Source organism: Numenius arquata, chromosome 14 (genome assembly GCF_964106895.1).
Source record: "Numenius arquata chromosome 14, bNumArq3.hap1.1, whole genome shotgun sequence".
NCBI classification, from domain to species: Eukaryota; Metazoa; Chordata; class Aves; order Charadriiformes; family Scolopacidae; genus Numenius; species Numenius arquata.
This window is the reverse complement of record NC_133589.1, coordinates 591,676-619,615: the sequence shown is the minus strand read 5'-3', so window position 1 is coordinate 619,615 and position 27,940 is coordinate 591,676. Positions and strand designations below refer to the sequence as shown.

Genomic DNA, 27,940 nt, shown 5'->3' with positions numbered 1-27,940 from the left:
ATGGCCATGCCCAGTTCCCTCCTGTGGGGTGTTGACATTTTCGGGAGGGTTTACACTCTCTCCACTGTTGGCCAGTACTGGGAGCTCTGTAAGGACACGCAGCTGGAGTTCAAACGGGTCTCTGCTGTCAAACAGTGCTGCTGGGGAATAGCCTGCGACCACCAAGTCTACACCTACGTGTTCTCGGGTGACGTTCCGATTAGATACCAGGAGGAAACCTATGAGAATCAGGTATGAAGTGTCACGGGGGCCTCTGTCACGCTGCCACATACTCAGCAGAAAAAAATGACAGCAAATCCTTCTCTAGGTGTGTTTCTCACAGAAAGATTGTTTGGGTTTATTTGTTTTCATTTTTTACCCGTTGTTTCTGAGGGGTATATATGTGCCAAATAGTAGGTTATTCTTTTTAATATTTCAATTCCCAAAGGAAGGTTATACTTCCCTGCTGTTACCAGAGGCAAGGCCAGTGTGCACTATGGCCTGTTTTACAGGAGCCATTTCAGTCTGGAACATTCACCCTTTTCACCTGATGTTTTCCTTTCCTTACGGACAAATACACAGTCCTCGTAAGAAAATGTCCAGTGTAAGTTCTAGGCAACAAAAGTACATTATCACGTTCTTTAAAAAATGCAAAACTTTGAAATTTCTTCTATTTGTTATTTTAAAACCTTTGTTTTGTTTGTTCTAGGCTATGAAAAAATGGAAAACGAAATACTAGAAGGCACAAAAGGAAATACTCTGCAAGAGCTAACAATAACAAAATTAAACTCAGATGCTTTACAGTTAGTGTGCAAAGAAATTTAGCCAGATTCCTAGTAAAATTAAATAATATTTTGTATAAAAATTATAGAAAGATTTCAAACAACTCATTTTCCACGTGCCCTAACATGTGAGACAGTATTACATGACAAATTTTGCCAGTATTTCTATAGTAGGTAAGAGCACGGGGCCAGGGCAGGGAGGGAGGAAGAAAAATCGCAGCTGCACTGGCAAAAGGCTAGCAAGTTACTTGTTCTGTAACTGATTTAAGACAGATTTGGAAAAAAACCCCTCTTGATAACATAAGGTACAAAGAAGATTTACTGGTGTTATTGATGGTATCTTGACATAGTTTCTGGCACAGAAGCTATGCTATTTTTCTAGAGCAGGCAAGATCTAGTCATCTTTCTGGTGGAGAGTAGACCAGAGATCCCAAGGCTACCTGTACAGCGTTACCCTAATGCTGCAGTGTCATGGTGCCACACAGCACCAAAGGAAAAGGCACTGTTAGTAGTAAAACATATCATCAGATGTTCCTGTTTCTGTGGCTGAAAATGGCTTGCTTGGGACTAGCTCCGCAGCCAGCCCTTCCTCGGTACTTGGAAAAGCTTCCTCCACAGACGGTGTTAGCCAGGGGCTTGCAGTGTGAACACTTTCTTCCAGGAATTTACTCTTCTATTTCAGAAAAAAAGAGAAGTATCATTTATGACTCCCTAGGACTCTGTAGATGTACCACGAGGTAATGTGATCTCAAACAAAATATGTCATTTATTCTTTCTGGCAGCGCTGGAATCCAGTTGGTGGCTTTTGTGAGAAATTACTGCCTAGTGACCGCTGGCAGTGGAGTGATGTGAGCGGGCTAAAACACCAGCAGCTTGATAGTTTCACACTGCCTTCACCACACTGGGAGTGGGAGTCTGACTGGTATGTGGATGAAAATATTGGAGGGGAACCAACAGAGAAAGGGGTAGGTGAACAATACCAAACAGAGATCTATTCTGGGAATCCTTAGTCTGTAAAATAAAAGGCACTTTTATAGAAGTGTAAAATGTCTGTAAAAATAAAAGGCGCTTAACTTCCCATAGCTGCTTCTTTCTGGGAAACAAGACAAGGAAGGATCTTGTCTGAAGGTGTTTGAAGTCTATAGGAGCTTCTATAGAAGCTTTTTTCTTTTGATCAGGTCACAAAATGCTGGCAACTGGATGCCATTGTTACTTAAGACCTTTACTCTGAAGAAAGTAAAATGTGTCTTGTTTGTTCTGTGTATATCATCGAGAGGAATTTGGACATGGTTCATAAATCATTCATGGAATTAGCTGATCTGTTAATCGGGGCTGTTGAGACATGCACAGTGACTTGTATTGTATTTGGAGGAGTGACTCTTGTGCAGAATTGCTCTGAGTTACGATTTCAAGCTGCCCCTTGGTCCTGATTTTTCACAAAAGAAAAACCTCTGTTCACAGGGCTGGACTTACGCCATAGACTTCCCCAGCACCTACACAAAGGATAAGAAATGGAATTCTTGTGTCAGACGCAGGAGGTGGATCAGATACAGGAGATACAAAGCACGGGACGTTTGGGCAAAGGTTCTGGATGTCTTTTAAATATTGAATACACTGATTTTCTGAAATAAACAACTATAGGTGCAGGGAAATTGATTTTTTTATCACTGCTCTGGAGGCTGGACCTGGATTTCTTGACTTCCAACTTGTAATTCTTGCAAGCATAAATGGAAAGCTGGGATTGATTTTTTGTAGAAACCTGTGGTAATAAGGTGCAAAATCTCTTGGTAGTGCAGTTGGAGATAGCTGCTCCGCTCCCTTGCAGATTTCAAACTAACTCTTTAACTTCCTTTGGTGGTTTGACAAAGCACTCTCTTTTGAGGTGGCACCTGTCTAGCATCATTCACCAGCTCTGTTCTTTGTCTGTATGCATAACTGTTGTTTAGTAATTGTTGTTCCATTCTAAGAATGTACAAAAATTGTAATTTGTGACATCGCAGCTTTTCAGTTCAAAGAGCATCTGTGTGCACAGCTCTGTAAGTAAAAATTTCCTTTAGTTAGGGGATGAAGCACAGACTTGTTTGTGCTGCTTCGGCAGCGTTTCCCCTCTCCCTGCTTATAGCAGCCTGGAACGAGAGGAAGAATCTCTACGCTCGGCCGCTTTAGTAAGCGACACACAAACCAATCTGCAAGAAACAAGCCAAGCCACCAGCCAGATCACCTCTCTGTTCGCGGTGTCTCTTCTCTTCCCAACCATCCTTCTCTTGGCTCCAGATCGTGTCCCAGGATGAGCCAGGGCAGCTGCCAGACCCTTTCAATGACATCTCCATCGGAGGATGGGAAATCACCGATGAGCCCCCGGGCCGTTTATCAGTGTGGGCGGTTTCTTTACAAGGAAGGGTAAGTGCATGTTTTCTAAGGTAAAGCTTTCTAAGTTTCCTAGTATAATTTACTACTGAAAAGGAGGTAAATGCTTGTAAAACAAGGCGGTTTGTTGTTGTCTTATGTTGGTAAGGAAAGATGCTGTTTGTGCATCTGGCAGAGGACGTAGAAGCTGCTTTGGGACTACATTATAATAACTTGTGTTGAAAGTGGAAAAGCTTAGAATCTCACAGGGTTGCTGTTTTATGGAAGCCTTAAACCTCTATAATCAGGTGAATCTTAAAAACTTGGGCTGAGTAGAATCTTATATCCTGAAAAATGCCCAGAATGCAGACTATGGCACTGGTAACAAAGAGAAGGAGCCTTAAAACCTGATGAAGAAGAAGATAATACTTTTAACACATAGCCTAAAATTTCAGTCAGCTTGTCTGGAGAGGCAAGCAATCTCGGTTAAATTGTTTAAAATAAAATTCCCTATGCCTCATACTTTCCAGTAGTAGGTGACAAGCACCCTGCTCCACAGGCTTACTTTACTGCCATTGTAAAATGCTTTCATTTCCCAGGTAAAAGTCCCTAGAGAAATAAAGTATTTCTAAATATGAGGATTTAGCACTGGGCAATCATGTTTTGGAGCACTTATACAACCACCGTGGAATGCTTTCTGTGTTTGACCTTCCTCTTTTGGCTGTGATCTGTAGGAAAGTGCACTGATGGGTAGGACCAAGACTGGCAAATGGACTGGGCGTCACTGCAGGCTGCACAGAAATGGAGTTTTTTATCCATATTGTAGCAAGCTCTGTTCAGTGAAAGTGAGGGCAGGCTATCAGCTAACAGTAACGTTTTTGTGTTCGATATTGTTCATTCTCGGCTTGTATAACATGCCCTGAAATACACTGAAGTGGTTTTTTAAATGTTGAAATATACACAGAACTTGTAGCAATAGGTTACTGTACCCAATCCAGATTCACTTCCATGAGAAAAGCTGGTCTGTAGAAAAGCCTCCTCCCTTAGTACATAAGGAAATAGTGTTCAGCTGCATAATCAACATCAAAACCATAACTTTAAAGGTCAGAGTGTGTACACTGCATAAAAAAAAATCCTGTTGTTGAAGGAGGACTGTTCTTTCCAGTTTGCCCTTTATGCTTGTCTCAGTGGTTTCATTGTTGTAGTGATAATTTTCTAAGTTTGTTTTTGTTTTTTTTTAAACTTGTCTAGGTATGGTACAGAGAAAACGTCTGCCATCACAATCCAGAAGGTTCAGTGTGGTCTGTAATCGCCACTCCTGGTGAAGTTGTCCAGATCAGCTGTGGACCATATGACCTCCTGTGGGCAACTCTTTGGGAAGGGCAAGCTATTGTGAGAGAAGGAATTGATAGGAATAACCCTGAAGGTAAAGTTTGTTAAATTTAGCTGGGAGCCCCTTTGATTTGTATCGTGTTGAATAAGAAACTACCCTACAGTGCCTTCTGGGTTTTGTCTCTTGCAGGAGTTTCCTGGAGCACTGTGGAGTCTCCAAGCTCTGAGAATGGGATTATGCACGTCTCCGTGGGTGTTGATGTCGTGTGGTGTGTTACAAAAGATAGAAAAGTAAGAGGTGTCATGCACTGCTTCTGGGGTTTTTTCTCCCCTTTTGTATCTGCTTTTCTTGAACAGGCCTGTAACTTTCCTAGGAAACATTGGTGATTTGGGTTCACTATCCCCATGGCTTGGGCAGTTCCAGTCCCCCTTGCTGTTCTGGGAATACTTTGTGGTTTATGATATACAAAGTTGCATTTAATTTTAGGGAGACTTTCTGCTTTTCTCTTGGAAGGAATTGTCTAAACCCAAGTCAGACAGAGGTGGGTAGGGATGCAATAAGGGCCCTACTTCCGAGGGATACTGAGCATCGAAATCGAAGGGACTTGTAGCTGTTCATTTGTTTCCACATGGTCTGAAGGTTACACCAAAAGCAGCAAGGGGAGTATTTTCATCTGTGCTTTTCTGTGTGATCCTATTTTTTTATCTTCCTACTTTAACAGTTCCCTGTTCATCAGCCATTTAACGTAGGGGGTTTTTTGTATTTATTAAGCGACATATCTGTTATTTGTATGTGTGATTACTTTCTTATTGGGGTTTTAACTGAGAATTGTAGAAAAATCTCAAACTGGAAGGGACCCATGAGGATCATCAAGTTGCAAGGAGTCTTAAAGTCTTGAAGAATGTACTAGAGTGCTCTAATAAAAGTAGATAAGCTAGCATGGTTTCCTTCAGATCTGCCACAAGATACTCAAGTACACTGTCTGTTACCTGATTCAACCAACAACTTCCAAAGTAGCTGCTAGCCACAATATGGCTACATGCTAAATACAGATGGAAATGTTTCCAGGTACTCAGTCCACAGACACTTTCTGATTGGTAAGAACTAATCTAAGGGGAGACAATTCAAAGAGCTGTACCACTGAAAAGATCCCTCGCACAGTTCCCTCCATCAGCAGTGCTTTCAGGGTCTGAGCACAAGAACAGTCTTTAGAAGTCCATTCAGAGTCACCAAAAATAGCCTATAGTTGACACGTAATAGAAAGTATTTTTCCAGTGGCAGAGAAACAAACTCTGTCACAGAAAGTCATAACAAAGTCTCCTTGTGGGCTGTTCTGGCTGTAGTTGATCACAAGGGCACACAGCATTTTATCTTTACCTGATAAAGAAAAGAACCAAGGAGGTAAGTGACTTCTTAAGGCAATGTGGCAAATCAGTATTAGAGATAAAGACTAATCCACCAAGGAAACTAAATTGCAGCTGTCTGCCTGCTAATGCAGAAGCAGCAAAATTTAGACTTTCTGTTGTTGTTGTTGTTGTAGGTGTGGTTTAGAAGAGGAGTGAACTCACATAATCCTTGTGGGACAAGCTGGATTGAAATGGTTGGAGAAATGATGATGGTTACTGTAGGCTTAAACAACCAGGTAAGACAGCTGTAGATGGGTTGTGAGGGTATTGTGTGCCCCGTTGTACGGGCAGTAGTCATGCCTGGCCGGGAGTGCCGGCATTGACAGCTGAGTGAAAGGTGCCTGGGCTCAAACTGCTGGGAAGGAATGCCTGGCTGAATCCTTCACCAGAAGAGAGCAGTCACCCTGTCTCTTGCATGGCCCAGTCAGGTGAACAGTTTTCCCTTAATGGTCTAGAATTTTATACTGCTTCTAGAGTACCAGCATTAAGGAAGAAAAAGGGAAAACGCTGTGTCCAGCAGATTTTTGTGCTGAATTTTCCACTACTGCCCCTTTTTTGTAGCTGGTATCTACCTGCCTTCCATGCCATTTCCTTCACCAAGCCCTTTCCTTCTCTAGGTCTGGGGAATTGGCTGTGATGACAGAGCAATTTATTTTCGGCAAGGTGTCACACCAAGCGAGCTCAGTGGGAAGACATGGAAAGCAATTGTATCTGGCCGAGAGAGTGACAGGTCTCAGACTGGGAGCTCAACAAGTCTGCTCAGGTACGTAGTAAAATTCCTGCTCAAGACTGTACTCTTAAGAGTTTCGATGTTGGAGATAGTATTCTGCACTCAAATGGAGGAGTGGGGAATCTCTAACCATTATCTATGCCAAAAAACATTTGCAGTTTTTGCTATTAAAATTAAGAATAAGCAGCAGTTGCTGCACTGGGAGTACAAACTGAAGCTCCCACTTTGGGATTCACTGCATGCTCGCAGTGAAGCGTTTCTCTGGGCTTTACTGTCACTATCTGGATAATAAGAGAAAACACTACCTGTGAAATATGAAGGAGTGTCAGCTCCACTTAGGAATTATCCTTCTCCTGAGTGTCACTGTACGTTCCCTTTCCTAGAGAGATTAAATCAGTAACTCCCTGCTGACTGCTGGCCTCTTGGCTGTGCCAGTGAAGCTGGGAGTGCTGCAGGAGCTACTTGTTTGAGTCAGAGTGCTCTGAGCAGAAGCCCTCTCTAGCTACGACAGAAATCACAAAGTTAATAAGGGGCTTTAAAAAATCCTATTCATTATTTCATATCCAGAAAATGTGATGTTGCTTCAGAGAGTTGTAGGCAGCCAACACCACCAATTGTTTGAAAAGTTCAATGAAACACCTTCCTGTGTTTCAGACTCACTAGACTGCTGTGCCAGATTTGTGTTAGACTCTTTCCCTTGATGATAGAGTTTTACCTTCACAAAAGAAATCTGCTGTTTCTCCCCTAACGCTGAAATGCTGGGTTGATTTCTGTATGTCTGTGCTCTCAGGCCTGTGAGCCTTAATGCTTTGAATGATAGTTAATTAATTATCTATTTGTCCTTCAGTGCTGGCTGTTTCTTTACTGATGATATTCAGAACCAAACAAATGCGATCATTCAGGGTGATGCAGATACTTCCTCCGATACAGAGCTTCCCAGCGCACCTGTGAACCCTGCCAGCGCTCCCCCAGCCGGGGCTGCAGCCGGCGGTGATAACGGCACCAAAATACCTGCACCTGTGACTCTGGATCCTCTGGACTCTGGTCCCGGAGAAGCCGCTGGTGCTTCGACTAGTAATGAGAAAGCTAATCTGGAGATGCATAAATCTATAAACCCAAGTCCTTCTGCAGAACTGCAGTGGACAAACATTGACTTGAAGGAGGCCCAAAAGCATCCAGTCCTGTCCGTCAGCAGCTTTGCGGAAACATCCAGCCTGTCCTCCCTGGGCATGTTCCCAGTGGGAGCCGAGGAACCGTATGGCACCGATGAGCACCCGCTGTGGGCCTGGGTGTCTGGGGGAGGCTGCCTTGTGGATCTGCACAGCCCACTGAAGTGGTTCACTGTTCCGTCAGGTATTGTCCCCTCACCACAACAGACACCAATTCCCAATGCTCTTCAAGAAAAATGTTGGTTCAGGGATTTTTTTGAAGAAAACCATGGTGCAAAACTCCTGATAATCCATTTACTCTTACTGCAGTTTGTTAATACGCTCCGTGGCTGGGGATAGTGCTGCGTGTATTTAGCTGTAAAGCACTTTGGGATTGAGATATATAAATGTAAAATTTACTCTGAGTTTCTGTAAGAATTTTGCAAAATAATCTGTGCTGGATCTGCATCTATTTTTTAACTGCACTTAACGCTTAAACTGCAACTTCAGGCAACCCCATAATATCGCTGAGTAGTAACTGAAAGCAGTGAAAAGGGCTCTTGAGAGATGCAGATGCCACAGATAACAAGTAACTGCCTCACTCCTACCGTTCCTACCGAGACATGGGTGAGAGAGAGAAGGTACTCGGAGGCATTGTGTATGTGAGCCCAGCTGGTAACTGGATGGGTTGGAATTTAGATCCTTGAAAGACAGTGGAATATTGCCATATTTTCAAAGTAAACCATGAACTGTGACATCCCAGTGTTAATAACAGTGTAACTCTTAATGCTCTTAATGCATTGTATTACCGAATTATCTTGCTTTCCAGTGACAAAAACCCCAACAAAGGTTATAGCTTTGAAAGTTTCTCTATAATCATCCAGTGATCCCATTTCTATGCATCTTTTACGAAGTTTGGCTGTAATACCTTGATTCAGAAGAATAATAATTAGAAAAATTATGTTAGACTGGGTTGATTGTGTCCAGTGTTCAAAGCAGCATCACGTCTTACCTGTCACAGGAGTGTATGCAAAGCTCACTGGAGTTTATTGGTTTGGTTGTGTCCCAGGTTTGTCCTCCTCTGTGCAGTCCCTGTCCCTGTCCATCACCCCAGCACAGACGGCAGCGTGGCGAAAGCAGATTTTTCAGCAGCTCAGTGAGAGGACAAAGCGGGAGCTGGAGAATTTTAGGCACTATGAACAGGCGATTGAGCAGGTAAGCAGTGAGGACTCTTGTCTGCTGAACACACCTAGCAGTACTGGGCATCAGTGATACATTGCTGGTGTACTGATCTGAACTTACTATCAGCTTTGCATTCTGGTCCTTATTTCTATCATGACAACTTTCCTGGATTATCACTGTCTGAGCTCCCTGTGGGAAACGAGCAGCTTATCAGACAGGGAGCAGCAATCTTTAGCTAAAAACGTTAGCTGATGGTTTTGCACAGGAGTAAATGAAGCCTTGGTCAGCTTCATTTGAGTACACTGAAACCTCAAATCCACAGAGAAATGTTTCCAACAGTGGACCATTGTATGAATTATCCCACCACAAGATGAGGCTTCTTAATTGAAACAGTGACTCAAATAGGTGAACTTTCCCTCTCTGCGACCACTGAGGGATGAATGTAACTGGCATAAACGAAGCGATGATGCAGACATCAATAGCAGCTTAAATAGCAGCACTTCTGTTTGATGTTCACTTTGTTATGACTCCTTGGCTCTTTTCACACTAACTGACATTTTTGGTCCCTTCAGATGTCATTTGGCAACTAGCAATGGAATTCATTTGATTAAAAACACTTGGAGTCCAGGGGTTTAATCACATTTAAAAAGATAATGTCAAAAACCATGAAAGTCCAAGTAGAAATTGCATGATAACAAGGACCGCACTAGAGTCGGTCCGCATCTGTGTGCTGTTGTATTCTTGCAGGCGTGGAACCGGTGTGCACATGCTATTTCAGTGCCTTTCTGTCCATTTCTGTCAGTTTTCATTTTGTCTCCAGCTTCCTGAGCACTCTGGTACACTCTGTGTCAGAGGTAGCTGGTACGATACAGACTAACCTGCAGCAGAGATTTCTTCTGGTCGCAAAAAATAGCATTTGGGAGAAAGAAGAGTCGTCACATGGTTTCCTTACCCCTGTAAATTTGTGTTTGTGTTGCAGTCGGTTTGGGTTAAAACTGGGACCTTGCAATGGTGGAGGAACTGGAAGCCTCATAAATGGATGGATGTTCGAGTCGCACTGGAGCAGTTCACTGGGAGCGACGGAATGCGCGACAGCATCCTCTTCATCTATTACATGTATCATGAGGAGAAAAAGGTGCGTTCAGCTGGAGACCCTTGAGAGAGTTGCATTTGGTAAAGGAAAGCTCAAGGGGAAACAGTTTTATTAAGGGAGGCAAATTATGGTACACTAGTGTTGTGAGTTTTGGGAACCACTGCAAAGGTACTAGCAAACTGCAAGCTTTTCTAAGCTGGAGCTGAGTTGACACTATGTCAGAAATCTTCAGTCAGCAACCACCCACATTGCTTAAACCAGCAGCTTTGCACCAAGGAGGAATTCTTTTGGAAGTTCAAAATGTTCTCAATTATGAAGAAAGAGCCAAGCTTGGCTGCCGGAGTCTTCATAAATAGGGTTAACGTTCATGGGCAGTTTGAACCAGGGGGAGTTCAGGACTGGAAACTGAGCCCCGTTCCTTCTGTACCCAGAACTGACTCTTTGCTGTCCGTGGCAGGAACACCTCGTTCATAGTCCTGAAGTGCAAAAACACTGGCACTGGGGAGGAGGGTATATCTATATTTGCTGTAGTTACAATTTTTTTCTCTTGTTTTAGTATATCCACGTGTTCCTGAATGAAGTCACTATTATAGTTGAAGTTCTGAATGAGGCCAAACACTCCTTTGCGCTCTATACCCCCGAGAGAACGAAGCAGCGGTGGCCGATACGTCTGGCAGCCGCAACAGAGCAAGAAATGCATGACTGGGTAATTCTGTGGATTTTTCATTTCAAGCTGGCAATATGTGAAATAAAACATACAAGCTGGTCTCTGAGATCTCAGCATTACAGTCACAGTATCTAGGCTGCTTATCTGTTTTCATAATTTAGGTATTTAAAAATTCTTTTTAAACTTATTTAGAGGCACCTGCGGCTTCCTGTCTCCTCTGGAGTTTGCACGCTTTCTGATGCTGCAGTTATCCACAGTAAAACCCAACAGTGGTTTTCCTTCCCTTCTGGATGCAGATTAGGCTACAAATGAGTTAGGAGTATAATTCAGTTACTCAATCTGCTGTACAGTCTTACGCATAGGCAGGCAGGCACATATACACCCAAGCAGTGGAAAACCTGAACGATTCTTCATAATGCTCAGAGACTGCAAACCACAGTGGTTCCAGGGATTGTGTTAGTAATTTCTAAAGCAGTGAATTCCAGTGCCTTTAAGACAAAGCTGCTGATTCACTTTGCTGATTTGCAAGAACCTGCAAAGATAAAACTTTGGTTTGTGATACTGAAGCATCTACAGAAATGTCTGTTCTCACTGTAAACGGGAGCTTGTGGTTCTCTGCTCCTTGTTTCGTAGCTGTCTCTGCTGAACATGTCCTGCTGTGAAAGCAGACGGATCCAGGGCCCTCCTTCTCACCACGCCATTTGGTCGGTGACTTGCAAAGGAGACATCTTTGTGAGCGAGCCATGTCCTGAGCTGGAGAACGGGCCCCACCTGATGCCATGTGATCAAATGTGAGAGGCTTCAGAAGCTGCTCCTGCTGCGCGGGGTCACCTCCAGCCAGGGCTGTCTTTATGGCATGGCAGGGGCTCCAGTGGGCTGTTGGGGTGTACGGTGCCCTGCGGGTGTCCATTGGTGATGTCAGGGTGTACAGTGCCCTGCGGGTGTCTGTTGGTGACAAGGTTAACGGCTGCCTTCACAGTCATAAGTACATCTGAAGAAATTCACCAAATTGTATTTAATTGTTAGATGCTAGAGCTACTCGTATGATTTCAAAAGCCTTTCTCATTGAGATCCCGACTTTTTGTGATTACATCTTTAATGCCATAATTATTTAAATTATAAGAGATGGCCTAGACTGAAAGTAATCCTAATCCTAATCACTGTAATTGTAGTGTAATTTGAGCTTTCAGTTTTATCCGAGTCAGGAAATGTGAAATTCTCAGTCCCCCATAGTCATTCCAGTCCAGGAGCCGCCCCTTTGCAGTTCCTGTTACACCTATGACAATACCATACACAGTTCCATGTCCTTGAGATTGTTGGGTTGTAGGGGGGGAAAGCGTACGTTCCTGATGGATGTGCTGTAGAGTAAATGTAAAATGTCCTTTTTCTGGCAGGTTTTGGCGTCAGGTTGGAGGTCATCTTCGGCTGATAGAGAGCAATAACCGAGGCGTGGTGTGGGGCATAGGCTACGATCACACCGCCTGGGTGTACACTGGCGGGTACGGCGGGGGCTTCATCCAAGGTAGGGACGGTGGGTCTGCTGTGCCGTGCACATCTCTCACTCATCTTCCCCACCGGGTCAGTCCTCAGGCTGCTTCAGCTCTCCTTCCCTCAGCCTGACGAACGTGTAGGGTTACACAGCTTAGCCGCCACGCATTAGGAAGGAATCCCTATTGCAGGTTTATATTTTCAGCTTAAGAGTGAGAAATAGGGTAATCGGCACTATTACTGTGGCTATTGGAATCTAAAATTTCAAAGTGTGCTTACGGTTTAGCTTTACTATAATGCACATCATTTCTTTGTCACAGGACTGGCCAGTAGTGCTGATAACATTTATACACAGTCCGATGTGAAATGTGTTTACATCTATGAGAACCAGCGGTGGAACCCGGTCACTGGATATAGCAGCAGGTTAGTCACTCAATTCATTGTGTTACTTAACTGTGATTTTTCACTACTGTCAAATGAAACAAGGGGTTCTAGCTTTTCAGAACAGTTGCAGTTATTCTGTCTTCAGTCTCCTCCAACATTTGCTGTTAACGTGAGATGGAAGGAGCAGTGTCTCTCCATTCTGTAGATTTGTAATTATCCATTCAAAATGCATTTGTAGCAAAGCATCACAGATTTGTGCTTCGTGAGTGCACAAAGCGTGCCTGCTTGCAGCATCTTTTGTTATTAAGGCCACACAGCAAAGTTCTTAATAGGATCTATGTATTCATATACTATTGTGCTAAATACACTGGGTCCTTGAATAGAATATTTGAACAGAGGTATTGAAAAGGCATTGACATCTGGGTGTCTGTGCCAGAGAAACTTGGGATTCACCTCCCAGGTTCAAATAGTAGTGAGGAATATCGCGCTACAGACAGAACTTCACATGGTCCTCAGGTTTGGTGTAACTGGGAGCAAATTGTACCAATTCTTTCCCACTGTCCTCATCACTCACATGGTATTTCTAAATGCGGAGATTGATGATAGAGACTGTTTCTGTATGAAAGTACGAAGTGCTACAAATAGGCTTTTCTCCCCTGCCCTTTTCAATGCTCTGTTGAAGTGACCTTGCGTTCCTTGCACGCTGTTCCACCCCAGAGGCCTGCCCACCGACAGATACATGTGGAGCGATGCGTCGGGCCTGCAGGAATGTACAAAAGTCAACACCAAGCCTCCTTCTCCGCAGTGGACCTGGGTAAATTTTGGCTTAAAAGTCTTTTTTCTAAGAAGGCAAAGCTTAGCAAGTGGGATACAAGATTTGGGCTCAAGTGAACCAGATTTTCTTCCTGGATTTGTTGTAATATTTAACCTTGGTTTCCCCATTTATACAATAGCAATAATCTTACATAGTCAAAGGAATGTTAAGCATTGAGTGGGACTTTTTGTTTAGTGGGACTTAGACTTCTATTCTGGTCCTTTTCAACTGAATTAAGAAGGCTTGAGAACCTCAGTATGAATTGATATTGCAAGTATTAGGTCGTCTCTGGCAAGTTTTTGCACTCCAAAAGCTGGAGGAGGTTATTTTTATTATGCAGTAGGTGCTGATTGTGCTTGTTATTGTCTCCTTGTGACAATAGGTGTCCGACTGGTACATTGATTTTAATACCTCGGGCGGAACTGACCGGGAAGGCTGGCAGTATGCAGCGGACTTCCCAGCGTAAGGATGTGCCTTCTTCTGCCTCAATCCCAGCAGGCAAACGCTGTACTGAAGCCCTCGTTTCTCCTTGTTCCCTGATTTGCACGTTAGCTGTGCTCTGGCAGGGAAAGTGTGCCCCCATGTCTCCCCTCCTGTGGGGACAGTAGCAGTGACATTTGCTGGGAGGCTGGGCAGCACAGTGAGCCCAGCAAACTGTAGTGTTAGGCGCGGGCAGGTACGTGGGCAGGGCTCTCGGGCTCATCAGCACCTATTTACGTCTGTTTTGGCAGGTCCTACCATGGTCACAAGACAATGAAAGACTTTGTCCGACGGAGGCGCTGGGCAAGGTGAGGAACTAAGATGTAATAAGATACAAACGTTTTGAATTTGAGTGTTGTGTTCCCTAGAAATCTCCTTTAGTCATGAGGGGAGGAGTCTCGTCACCCAACAACAAAAGCATTAGTGAAGAACCCTGCAGTAACTAACCCATCTGCAGTAGAGAGGCGGGTGGTCTTCAGCATTATGGCTTTAATTTGCAGGCAGGTACCCTGTTTGGTTCTGGGGGCGCTGCAGGTAAGTCAGCTACTTATTCTCTGTATCTGATTTTCCTTATGGTAAATGATTCAGGAGCAGTAGGTGTATCAGTACATAGTAGGTCACTTGTAACAACTGCTGATACATTTTGTATATTAATAGTTTTAACATATTAATTCCACATGCTGTGTACGAGGCCACAGATAATCCCAACCCCATTTAAGTCACAGAACACAGTATTCAGGTGGAACCTGGGAACAGCAAACAGCCACTGTTCTGTTATAGGAAGCAGGGAAGGAAGGTCTGTGCATTCACTGTTTTTCCAGCTTTTCTATGCTTTTTGTACTAGAGTATCTAACAGCTGGGCTAACTAATTGCTGTGAGCTTACAGTTCCGCTTTGTTCTGTTTGTTACTGAGCTACAAAGCCAGTATTTTGGCCCTTATACAAGAATCTTTGAAGTAAGGTCCTGAAGCATCAAACTATTGTTGTTCCAGGATGTGCAACAAAACAAACGACATCCAATCATCGAAATGGTGACTTGAAAGAAAATCAGCAACTTGAGAAATACCCTCAAACCTAAACATTTCCTCTTGTTTTAACTGTCAGTTGGAAATTGAAAACAAATAGGAAACAGCTCAGGGCTGGCCAAGGTTGCATAAAGCAACTTTTTTTAAAAACAGAAGCTTTGAGGAATCAGTAATATGTCAAAATTGAAAACCTGATGCTGATTGGTGTAAACGCCTTTCAAATTAAATGTACTAGGACTTACTGTACCTACGTAATGAAAAGATTTCAGGACTGTTTGTGCTGAAGTCAGCAACGGAGCAGGAAACAAAATTCAGTTGTAGAAAGTACGTACTTCTGACGGGTTTGGGGTTTTTTTGCTTCAGAAAATGTAAGATAGTCACCAACGGGCCGTGGCTGGAAGTGCCTCCTGTTGCACTGTGGGACATCTCCATAATTCCCAGTTCGGCTGCAGCCGGTGAGGAAGCGGTAGCACTGTGGGCCATCAGTGACAAGGGAGACGTGCTCTGCCGGCTCGGCGTGACGCAGCAGCACCCCGCTGTAAGGTCCCTCTGGTTTTACCGCGTTGTTGATGTATTTAGTGCAATGGTGCAGGTACAAACACACCATCGAGCAGCGCCTTCTCTTACAGCGCCTTTTTTTCCCCCCTTTTATGTCCCAGGTTTGAAAGTCCTTGTCCACCAGCCGTAGCCTGGTTTGCTGCCCACAGTTCTTAAACAGCGCTTCTCCAGCACAGTCCCCCTTGGCTTGTGCCGCCACTCTCACGGGAGCCTCTCCCAGCCCCTCTGCGTCTGCTCCTGAAGTGTTTTACTTGAGCTTGCTACGCTGATCGCTTATTTCCAACTTTTTTTTTTTTTTTTAAATTGTTGATAATGTGTGTATCCCATTTAAATAAACTGCCCAGGGATAGAATTTCTCTAAAGTGTGGTCCCAACCGAATGCCTGTTAATATCACAGGAGTTTGTCCTTTGGCTTTTCTGGGCCTGGAGATGACTCTGCTTATTTAAAAGATGGGTGGGTCTGGACGTACCTGCAGAAGTGACTTTTTTCTATGAACTGGGACAGATTTAATGAGTGAACATCCACTGAAGTGTGCAGAAAGGAACAAATGGTCCCAGTAACTTCAGTAGCGATACTTCTTTCCTAATAATAGACACGTGCTGAAACACCAAATTAGGGTTGATACGCACTAATTATAAGCCATATTTATAACAGGGGAAAAAAACCACTATTAATGTACTTTAATGGAACATGGAGAAAAACTGCAAGAAGTTGAAAATTTATAGGAATTTTTTTTCTTCCTGCCCAGTCAGTTACAGTAGCACAGAGCCGTATGGCAGCACAGCAGCAAGGACTGGAGTGCTGGGTCTGGAATCTGAAGACCTGTATCAGGCAATTTTTGTGAGACTTGTTCTGTGTAATCAAAAAAGGGGTTATTTAAAAAAAAAGCACAACAACCAAACCCGAAAGGGCTGTAGCTGAGCTATTCAGAGACGTGTAGGTGCCTAAATTCCAGCAATTTCAACAGAAAGGCCCTGTTAGAGTCCAGCTGTTACACAGCTGTTGGTTTCAAGGAGTTAAACAGCCACATAGCTTTGAGGATCAGAGACTGGTTTCTGTCCAGTCACAAGGTACAGGAATCAGTCTTCAGAATATTTTTTGCTATCTAGAGCTTTTCCCATTTGGCAATAATCAACAATACTTCATTGTGGAGTTTTTAACCACTGCTTCCTAACTCATCTTCTGTGGTTTGTCAGGGAACATCCTGGCTTCACGTGGGCACGGATCAGCCCTTCATCTCCGTCTCCATCGGAGCGTTTTACCAAGTGTGGGCGATTGCCAGAGATGGCTCCGCCTTCTATCGGGGCTCGGTGTCACCGCAGAAGCCGGCGGGTGAGTGCTTGTACTTCTCAGCAGGGTCTCACCTCACACGGGGTGTGAGCTGGGCTACGCTGCCACCTCCGGGAACTGCAAAGCGGTTTGGCAGAGGCCTTTCCCGTAGCTGTGTGAACCAGTGCCTGTGAACAACACTCCTCATAATCACAGCAGTTAATTTGCTCATCCCTTGTGTGATTTAAAGGGTTTGTTTGTTTACAAGCCAGTAAAAATACACTGAGCGTAGTGTCACTCACAGCTTTCTTGCCCAGCTGCAGTGTTTCAACTCAGGCATTGCTGAGACTTCTCCCGCATAGTTCTGTCTTCTCAGTGTTTGACTCAAGTATTTCTGACCTTTAGGTGACTGTTGGTACCATATTCCTTCACCACAAAAACAGAAGTTAAAACAAGTCTCAGTAGGACGAACGTCCGTGTTTGTGTTGGATAAGAACGGTAAGGATTTTTAAAAATTATTTATCAATGCTACCAAAAAGAAATGAGTACTCATCAGGTTGATGTAAAAAGGAGAGGCGGAGTCAGAGCTCCTGCCTGGAGAGAGGGTCGCTGTTGCTCCAAGGGGGGTGACAGTTCATCCTGAGGGGGTGGAGTAGGCAGCCCCGTCATTACTGACCAGGGAGACCTGGGGGTTGTTGTATCTGATAGTGCCCCAGGCAGCAACAACCCAGCATCTGTGTGTTCCTGGGGGGGAGAGAGAGAGACGAATCTCGGGGAACTGCACAGCGGGTTTTGTCTGAAACCCTAGAACAGCCAAAACTGCAGAGGAATATCTTCTGTTGCAAAACCTAGAAATAGCACCGTCATTGCAGGATAAATGATGACACATCCTTCTGTGAAAGAAACAAGCCTTTAACATCAGTCTCCTCCAGAGACCTTCAGCTCATCTGCTTTATTCCTCTAGACATAGTGCTTTATGTCAACGTTTTTCCCCAAGAAATTTTACAAAACAGAGTATTTGCTGTTTTCCAGAAAAATTACAAAGAGTGACTACAGAAATACAGGCTCCAAAGCAGGAACTTCACTGTCCTCACTGTAACACACTAGTCAAACCCTAATGCGTTTCCAGAGAACACACAGTATTACCTCTGGGTTTCGCTGTTTGCCAGCAGCTCACCCAAAGCCGGGACTGTTTGTTTGCAGGGAACCTCTGGTACCGGCAGGGCATCACCCCCAGCTACCCCCAGGGAGCCGCCTGGGACCACGTTTCAAACAACATCCGTAAAATGTCTGTGGGGCCCCTGGACCAGGTGTGTACCCAGCTTCCTTGTGTCATTAGTTTATTAAATATTACACTTAACATACTTTTGTAATTAAATTAAATGTTCTTCAGAGTTATTTTTGTTTAACTAACTTTATTCCATAAAGTGATTGTCTGCCAGAATCCTGATAGCAAGACAGAAATGATGCCAATGAAACAGGGACACAGCCAGCCCTGTGCTGTAAAAAGCCTCGTTAATCTTTTTCCTGTTTTTTAATGAGGCTTATTTATATATTTAATCTCTTTCCTGCCCAGTCTTGCTACCTGGCAATGTTCTAATTCTAACACTGGTATCTGGTTGGTTGGGTGTCTCTCTAAGTCAGAGCAGTTTGGGCCTATTCAAGATCAAGACTAATTTCTGAAGCTGGTCAAACAAACAGACGGGTCATTTTTGACATGTGGAAGAGCCGCACGAAGAGCAGGTTTTATTGCCCCTCTCTGCTTTCCTGAGGTCTGGGTGATCGCTGACAAAGTGCAAGGGAGTCACAGCCTGAGCTGCGGGACCGTCTGCCACCGGGCTGGGGTTCAGCCCATGGAACCCAAAGGCCTCTCGTGGGACTACGGTATCGGGGTGAGTGTGTGCTGGGGGGACGAGGCCACCGGGACGCTGGGTGTCTGGGGACAAGACCACCCAAACGCTGCGGAGCTGGGTGTCCGGGTGGATGCGCCTGGCCGGGAGCGTGCCATCCTGCTGGCCGGCTTGCCAAAGTGTGCACATACCTGCAGGAAACTGACCTTTATTCTTTGGGTTTAGGTTCCTTTTTCAAGTTAATATCATGGGTTGTGCAGTTAGAGCTGTGAAGTCTTTTATTTGCACTTGATAAATATTCATTTTAAATAGGTAATTTAAAAGTTATAATGGGAAAATTAGTAAAGAAAGTACCATTTTTAAAAAATTGATTCTTTCTGATTCTGCAATGATTGTTACTCATTGTTGTTCCCCGTCTTAGCCTCAATGTTTTGAGAAAGGCTATTTCAAGGGTTTGGTCCCTTTTAAGTTGCTGGAAAACCTGCCACAGCTCTGTTACAAAAGCCTGACCCAACTGATCTCCATTCCCTGAAATAAAAACAATCCCCCAGTGACTACCCCTGCCCCCCTCGGGGACGGGTGTTCTGATGGGTTTTACAAGGAGCGTTTTTTCTGATTCAGCCCAGAGCACGTTTACCTTCCTCATGAGAAAACAGTGTAAAACCAGTAGCGCCCATAAAGCACCACATCAGAGGCTGCAATCGCTGGGGGTGATGGTTCTCCTCCTTTTTCTTTCCAAACCCTCGCCAGGGCGGGTGGGAGCACATCACCGTCAGAGGAAACGCGACGGAGGCATCGAGGGCTGTGCACGACGCACCCGAGGAACAGCCTGCGGCACCAGAGGAGTTGGAAGATGAGGAGAGTAAAGGGAGAAGAGAGAGCTCGAAAACCCCTCTGATGGTCAGTGAAAGTCAGGAATTGGACAGAAATGCTGTTAATTGTTAAGTTGTTGCCACCTACATGTTGCAGACAAGCAGTAGTCAGAATAATTTAAAAAGAAACTAAATGTCTTGCCTGGAGAGAAAAACACAACCTGTTTGTGCTACTAATACATTTTACTGACCTGGAATTTGCAATGGGGTATTTTAAATACTGATTTCATCCACTCTATCATGTGTAAAACGTGACCTGATAAAGCTAATAGTTTTGTCAAAGCAGGCAAGCTTTGTAGCCCTATGAATTCCTGACCCGTTACCGCAGCTGCTGCACAGCCACAGCACGGGGAGTCTCTGCCCACGAGCACTGCATTTACTGTGCTAATGACTAGTGCAGGGCCCTTCCCTACGCGGCTCTCCCGGTCACACACACATATTTGAGCAGAGAAGGAGCTGTCAGAGCTGAATTAGGGGCAGGTCCAGCGATCTGGTCCCTGGGGTAGAGGATTTGTACCTGCACAGGCTTCTGCTCAGGTGAGCCCCACACACAGCTGGGTCATGCTGTTCTCGCTCCATCACCAACATTAACCTCTGGAACTCGGCCTGGGGTGCAGGTACCAGTAAGGGCCAATTTTTGCTGTCTTTGCTCACAGTAACAACTCAATCAAGAAGTGGAACCACTGGTTTCAGTGAGACTGTTGGAGAGCACGGTCCTGTTCAGTCCAAGTGACAAAGTCTCTCTCAGTTGTCTGTCCCAAGGGTGGTAAATCCTGGTTTGTCTCCATCTGAGCTGGAGCCATGGCAGGGGAGGTGCAGGGATGTGGCTGCTCAGCTCCTGAGCCTGGAGGGCACCGGCGAGGAGCTGGGCTGAGACCAGGTCATTGCAAACTCTGCTTCCACGGGTCTGAGATCAGCCTGGGGTCCCAGGGTGCAGAAGGAACCCCCTCACTAATGGTGGTGGCGTTACCAACGTGGGCTCAACAAGGCACTGCTCTTTGGGTTTAGTCAGTGACTGAGTCATCCCTTGTCAACAAGAAACCATTTTCTGTTCTCAAAAGCAGTTTTTTTCCTGTCTTACCATAATTTGGCTGTGATGTGAAATGACTTCGAAATCCAGTCCCTGGGAAGCGTTGAAGCCTCCCCGGGAGCTTCAGGAAGGCGCCGCGTTTCCCCTGGCAGTGATTTACAATCGGTTTCCCTCTGTGTGTGACTGTAGCCGGAGTTATTTTTCTATGATGCGCAGCGTGGTGTGGTCTCAGTACTGTACTTGTAGAAGTAAAACTTACGTTTGCACGTATTTAAAGAATATATTTGATATTTTAATGCCAAGGAAAGCACTGTTTCTAAGTCCAAATGTGAATGAAGAGTTGATGCTTTACTGGTTAAAAATGTGATCAGAGATTCCTGGTTTGTCCGTGTGTCGTGGGAGCACCATGAAGAACGTTTGCATTAATTACTGTAATAGGTTTTGCAGAACTTGCACAGTATCTTGTCCAAATAAATAACTTTACTACATGTATTTTTAGAGAATTATTAGGATTGTATTTTCTCTGCATTGTAACAGAAATATTTGTTTAATAGTCAGTGTTTACATCTCCAACAATCAACCCTGTTTCATACAATAAGCTTTATAATGTACCTTTGCATTTTTCCCTGCATTGCCAAGTTCCACTTCACTGTAAAAAGCTGGGTTTAAGTGAACAAAAGCTAAATTATAAATTGTTCCTGTTTGAGTACTATATATTTGCCTTCTGAAACTATTATTTAGAGAATTATTTAATTTAAAGTCATTGCTATGGCTAGTTAAAATAAGGAAAAGTTACTTTGAATTGAAACAATTTTGAAAAAAATAAAAGTAATTTATCCCTTTTGATGTGTCCAATAAAGCAGCACGTTGTAGCAAGGTACCGTTTTGGAGCTAGCAGCTGTCATTGCACTGAAACACCACTCTCCTGCCTCTGACTGTTCATCAGCGCTCAAAGCTCCCTCCAACCTGGCCTTGAACCCCTCCAGGGATGGGGCAGCCACAGCTTCTCTGGGCAACCTGGGCCAGGCTCTCACCACCCTCACAGCAAAGAAGTTCTTCCCCAGATCTCAGCTCAATCTCCCCTCTTTCAGTGTCAGACCTTTCCCCTTCATTACCCAACCACCACCACCTCGGTGTTACTGATGTCCCCCGTTACAGTCAGACAACACATAAATGCATCAAGGGCTTCACCCGTGAGGAGCAGCTGTTGAGTGAAGATACAGCGCTGTTGGGGCAAGTCAAACCTCTACGCCAGCAGGAGACACCCTCACTGACACCCCAGTACAGGAGGGCTGATCACAACTATTTTAAGTGTGAAAACAGAAAAATCCCAAGTTGCAGCAGGATCCAGATAACTCCTTGCTCCATAAGGCAACCACACAAACAAGCCGTTACGTTGTTCTCTGTCATACCTGTAGATGGCTGTGGTGGGGAACGGTGACCCACGTCCCTGCAGCCTCACCTGCTACTGGAGCCGTGGCAGCCCCAGCCCCGGCGGAGCAGAGCACACGGTGGGTGACAAACAACCCAGGGGCACCATAACCCTCCCTCAAGGATCCCTCCTCGGGGCTCGCTGTTCTTCAGGCGTGAGAACGCGAGAGGAAACGAGAGCGACATAAACCTTTTCACAATAAGATGGAGTGAGGAAAAAAAAAAAAATAATGCTCATTTTTTTCCTTTTTGGAAAGTTCCTGCTTCATTTATTGTTTTGTAAAACGAGAATCTAGCACTAACCCAGAAAGAGACCTGATCACATGACAGCTTCATTAGCAAATAATTTGTAATCGCATAGATTGTTAGCTAACTTACCGCTATACTAAAGCATTTTTAGCGTAGTTTTGGCAAAAATAAGTCCTTTGTCCCTTATTTATTATTTGTGTTACAATGGCACCCAGAGACACGCTACAGAGAAACTCAGCCCTCGCTCCGGAGAGCTCACAGTCTGAAGGCGCTGTAGGAGGCACAGAACCAGCGCGTCACAAGTGTCTGTGCTTTGCAAGGGCCAAAATTCTCAGAGCAGATCCAGAACTCTCAAGATGAATATTCTGATTTGGTGGCCAATTTCCCGTATGTGCCACTTCGCTCCTCAAATTAGACAAATTTTGTCACCAATTGTAATGTCCCCCAGCAGCACAGGTGAGAACAGTCACCGACCCGGGGAGCAGCTACAGCGAGACCTTCCGTGACACGGCCTGGAACGCTCAGCTCCCAGCCCTTCCAGGGAGGGAGATTCGCACAAGTTTCTAAATCCCAACTCCCAGCTCCAGCGTTACGGGATCGGGTTCCAGCCCTGACGCACTAAACAAATATATCCATTAAGCTCTGAAAAATGCTTATAATTTAAGGTTATTTCTAATGTGCCGTATAAGCTATAACCATGAGTGTTACCTGTTTGTCTTTTTAAGAAAAAATAGGGGGTAGCTGGAGGCAAAAATAATGTCTGAAAACCTCTCTGTACTGACAGGAACTGCCACGCAAGGCGGCGCAAGAGCGACGGCAGCAGGTAACCCTGGGTGTTTGGGCTGGAGCCATGAACCTACGTGGAGCATTTCTGTAGATGTTCCTCATGATCTTCCTCCCCAAGTTGCTGTTGATAATGGTACAGTTTGGGCCCCCGGGCTCCCCCCATCCCTTCTGTGGACGGAAAGTGTCCGTTGGACATATGGAGTATAATGGAGGTCAAGGATTTAATGTAGTTTTTGGCCAGCGTAAGAGTCTCTATTTTGGAGAGTTTATTCTCAGCTCTGACGTGAGGGATCACCTCCCGCAGGGCCTGGAACGCGTTGTTGAGCTTGTGCATCCTCTGCCTCTCCCGCTCGTTGCTCTCCAGCCTCCTCAGACGCCGCTCCTTGTTGCTCCAAGGGTGCTTGGCTCCGGCTGCAGAGACCTTGCTGCTCTCCTTGTCCCCCCCGCTCCTCCTCTCCTTGTGCTGCAAACGTTTCACCAGCTCTTTCTTTCTCGTTGCTGACTCCTCGGGAAATGCTTCTCTGTCAGCAGCACGCCTTTGCTTCTTCCCTTTGCTTTTAGTCTTCATGTTTTGGCAGATGTATGGTGTTAAGCATCAAGGTGCTGTAAAAACACGACACCAGTATCTTTAGCTGTTGCGCGGCTCCGTGCTGAGCAAATGACCCGGTGCAGGTCGGTTTGATGCCATCGCCCACTTGTTCACTACTGGAAAACTACCATTTGCGCTCTTAATTCAGTGATGTTCGGGTTAGAAGTTGTGAATGTTATTAGACAAGACAATCTGCACAGATAAACAGAGGAGAAAATCCCTTTTTAGAGAACAACAGACCCTCCTTCAGCTGGAGGAAGAGGAGACAGAGGGAGCAGAAGCCACGTGAAAGCAGTGAGCCACCCTCTGGTGTCCTCTCCCGCAGGAAGCCAAGTGAAAAGCAGACCCCTCTCTGCTGCTTGTAAGTAGGGTCAGGCTGGGGAGATTCCTCCTCTCACGGCACGCGAGAAAATGGTCTCCCAGCTGATCCAGCCTTCCCAGGGGAAGAGTGAACCACAACCCAAAATTATGAGTACAACGGTCAACCAGATTTGGTAAGACATTCCCTCTGGTTCTGATCTCTGCTTTCTCCCTGCTCTCGTTACCACAAGTTATGATATAACCATACACCCCCTCACTGTACGTACGCAGGCTTGGGGGGGGGTGGGGGGGTGGGTATCAAACAGAACTCCCAGGCTCTTACTCCTGTAATTTCTCCTCAAGCTCCTGGCCATTGCTTTTTGCAGGAGCAGATCTGCACTGTGAGCAGTCCACCAGAGGGAATCGTGACACTGCCTGGTGCAGGGGCTCAGAAACTCCTGATGGTTTCACCCACAGCATCTCCACGCTCCGAGCTACACTCACACCGGCATTTCCCTCTTCCAGCAGCAACCAAGTAACGGTGGGGCTTCATCGTGGTCCCTGCCCCAGCTGAAGAGCAGCAGAGCACGACTGACTGCCCGGGTTACCCGAGGACAGAGCAGCGTTCCTGCTCACCCCTCGGCCAGGCGGACGGCAGCGCTGAGGTTTTACCCACAGCACAGGGGAGACCAGCGGTGTCACAGCACCCCCGCCCCAGCACCCCCCTCAGCGTTACTGACACCGTCCCCAAAGCGCTTCCTTCCACTTTCCTACAGCCCATGTAGTCATCGAAAGGTTCCGTCTTAAAAAAATACATATTTTTATGCTGATGCTATTACGTAGGAGCAGTTGGAGAGCTGGTGAGCCACTGACAAACCCCAAACCACCGCGCCACGGGTGCCCGAGTGTCCCAGGAGGGGACCTGGCCTCAGCAGGAGCCGGTGGCCAGCAGCCCCGGGAGCTGCCAAAAACATCACGTCCTCTCTCACTTCTTCAGAGACCGCTTCGGCTTCTGGGCACTCAGGGAGACTCGGTTCCCCGCCTGCGAGGGCATCCCGGCCACCCCCGAGGTCCTTGACACCAGGGAGGCAGCTTTGGCAGAAAGCAGAGGAGTTCACAAAGCAACTTGGTGAAGGTGGCACCCGGGTGAGAACGACCGTGCTGAGGAGCCGGGAAGGAACGCTGGAGACACGTGGGGTTCTTAAGCAAGAGAAGAGGACTAAAGCCAAGCACTGGGTCTGCTCTGGACTCAGTCTAACTCAGTGGGCAGAAAGGACAGAAAAGTGAAGGCGGGCACAAAGGAGACCAGTCAACATCCCCCTCCAGCACAAAAAGCGCCCTGGGGAGAGCAGAGAAACGAGCAGCTGTGTCTGAGCAGGAAAGAGCTGCAGGACTTGGTGAAGGGCAGAAAAGCTGGAAGAAGAGTCCAAGAGCAAGGAAGCCTCACTCAGCGAATGGTGGGAGCAGAGAGTCTGTAAAACTGCAGTCTAGGGGAGAGCCAAGGGGAGGACATGCGGTAAGAGGGTGCTGAGCTGGCCGAGGTTTGCTTTCAGACCCCTGTACCCCCCGAGAAACCACCTCCTGGGGCCACAGCAGGGCTGCCAGGGGGGAACGGAGATGGAGGGGGGAGCAGGAGGAACAGAGCGGGCTGGTCAGCGGGGACCAGAGCGAGCGGGCAGCCGAACAGCAGCGGAGATTCCACCCTCTTCACCCGTCCACCGGGGCCGGCGTCCCTCCTCCGTGACTTACCGCCGCCGCCAGCCGCGGAGAGGGCACATGGGAGCGCTGCGGGCACCGCCTGCCCTCGGGCCGGCCGGGATCCGGCCGCGGGAGCGGGCGAGGGACCAGCCACGTCGCCTTAGCGGCGGGGGCGGGCCCGGGCGGGACGGGCACCGGGAGCGGGGGGGCTGCTGCCGGCACCCGCGTCATCCCCGGGGGGCCAGCGCCCGGAGACACCGGCACAAGGCTCCTGCGGTCACCGGGTGACACCGAGCGGCTGAGGGAGGCGCTGCCCCCAGAGAGGGATGTCACCGATGTCACCGCGGGAGGGGTCAGGCCGGCACTTACTGCAGTGGGGGAGAAGGAGGAGGAGGAGGAGGAGGAAGGTCTCAGCTCCGCCGGGCCAAGGGCTGTGCAGGTGTCACCATCCCACCCCCGGGGAAAGCCCCCCCGCGGAGCTCCTCCCCCCCTCCCCAGAGCGGCGTGTGTGAGAGGGGCTCTGCGGGGGGGGCAGCTCCTGCCCTGGGAGCTCTCACACCTGCCCAGTAACCACACCGGCTCGGGCACCTTTGGGCCCAGGAGCTATATTTTACCTAGTGACGCTCAGTCATCTCGGTATCAGTTCCTCATTCCCAGGGCACCCCCAACAGCTGCGGCACCAGCCGGGGCTGCGGGGACATCGCCGTACCCATCACCACAGCCCCGATGCGACCAGGCTGAGGAGGAACAGCACCCGGCTCCTGCCCTCAACTGCCTCCCTCCCACCGGAGCACAGGGGCACTGCCGTCACCTGGAGATCCCGGAGTCACACAAGGGTTGGGTGGGAAGGGACCTCAAAGACCACCCAGTTCCCGGGCAGGGACGCTTCCAACCAGAGCAGGTCACTCAAAGCCCCGTCCAGCCTGGCCTTGAACACCCCCAGGGACGGGAGCTCCGTTAGCTCCCATTGAGCACACACTTAGATTTAAGGAAAAACCCAAACCGCAATAAAATAATCTTCTAGAAATAAATTCAATAAATACTGAGAGAACATACCATTAACCTGCTTCCTGAAGGGTACTTACAAATTTTGAAATCTCCACTCTTCCTACAAATGCTTAATTGGAGGATCAAAAGCAATATTCAGTTTTTAGAATTACACCTTTGTATTTTGAGCATTGCTTGGCTACTGACTGCACACACACGTTACCTGGAGTTCACACACGGGTGATATCAGAAGGAATTACAGGCGACTACACTAGTTAGTGTGGCCTCATCTGCTGGGGCTGCAGCTTTGAGCTTTTGGTACTTTCTCAACCTCTGGACACTAACAAGTATGTCCTACAGCAGAACTACACTGTGGGCCTGATCCACTGCTGGCATCTGTTTAAGAATGAACAAACATAGACACAGAGATTATAAATATATAACTGTATTTTATTTGTAATATTAAATATTCTTAAATTACAAGCAGTTTCTTGAATCACACTATGCATGATAATCAATATACAGTAGAAATTACAATTTAAAAATGTACACAATTTAAAGACATTTTGACCTGAAATTTCATTAACTATGATATATTGCCATAAACCTCATACCTGTATTAAATTACAATAGGAAAACCTCATACCTATGATTTTGTTACATAGTTTCTCATTTACAAATAGAATTAAACATTATATATACACACACATCAGTACCATTTATCATTTAAGTTACACCTACATCTGTGCAAGTTCAAACAATTTCATAAACAAAACTGTAAGTCATATTCAAGTTTCTGAAAAACAGGCTGCTGGTATTACAAATACTTATTTTCAACAAGTTTATATGATGTTTGACTCCCCTCTAGATTTTTTCCAGTCTCGTACTAAAACCGGTAACATACAAGGATATTTCTGTATGACTTAAAGCTGAAGTAATTTTGTGTACTCCACTCTTATTTAAGGCTATTTCTTATAAGGCTAATATATACTTGGATTCCACCTTTTGCCAACCCCCACAAAAATAGCCATGTGGCTAACACCTGGCAATGCTGACCATTTAGCCTAGTGCTTAGTCATAGAGAAAAAAAAAAAAAAAAAAAAAAAAAGAAGTCTTCCTACCAACCAGCCTCCTCATGAAAAAGATTGAGTACTACATAAAAATCTGCTAAAAATACTGCTAAAAAGAATGAGGCTTAAATGGCTTTCATTAGTGCACCAACAAGGATATGAGAAAACGTTGAATTGGCTCATTCCCATGGGAAGGGCAGTCGGCAGCGGGGGTTTGGGGAGCACCGTGCTCCCACCACGACCGGGGGCTCCTCTCGCCCTGCAGCGTCTCACAACAGACCCTCGCCGTCAAACACACCCCCGCAGGCAGGAAAATCAGACCCTTGAAATAACTTTAGTGGCCAGATTGAGACAATGCCTTCATTATTCAAATAATCAAGGTATTCTACTAGAG

At 46.1% G+C, this 27,940-nt stretch overlaps 2 protein-coding genes across 2 annotated transcripts; one reads left to right on the top strand and one right to left on the bottom strand.

Moving 5' to 3' along the window:
- Positions 1 to 21,274, top strand: TECPR1 (tectonin beta-propeller repeat containing 1). The gene is made up of 24 exons (XM_074158542.1): positions 1 to 231; positions 1,544 to 1,726; positions 2,223 to 2,345; positions 3,036 to 3,161; positions 4,359 to 4,533; positions 4,630 to 4,730; positions 5,981 to 6,082; positions 6,464 to 6,609; positions 7,424 to 7,929; positions 8,794 to 8,939; positions 9,886 to 10,041; positions 10,556 to 10,705; positions 11,300 to 11,457; positions 12,061 to 12,188; positions 12,475 to 12,577; positions 13,256 to 13,352; positions 13,735 to 13,814; positions 14,084 to 14,140; positions 15,220 to 15,394; positions 16,612 to 16,747; positions 17,090 to 17,182; positions 17,888 to 17,994; positions 18,457 to 18,576; positions 19,285 to 21,274. The coding sequence occupies exons 1-24, from the start codon at positions 1 to 3 to the stop codon at positions 19,477 to 19,479; spliced, it is 3,594 nt and encodes a 1,197-aa protein (XP_074014643.1). The 3' UTR covers positions 19,480 to 21,274.
- A 1,698-nt stretch (positions 21,275 to 22,972) lies between these two features.
- BHLHA15 (basic helix-loop-helix family member a15) lies at positions 22,973 to 23,470 on the bottom strand. Its single transcript, XM_074158724.1, has one exon. The coding sequence runs from the start codon at positions 23,468 to 23,470 to the stop codon at positions 22,973 to 22,975; it is 498 nt and encodes a 165-aa protein (XP_074014825.1).
- Positions 23,471 to 27,940: the final 4,470 nt, after the last annotated feature.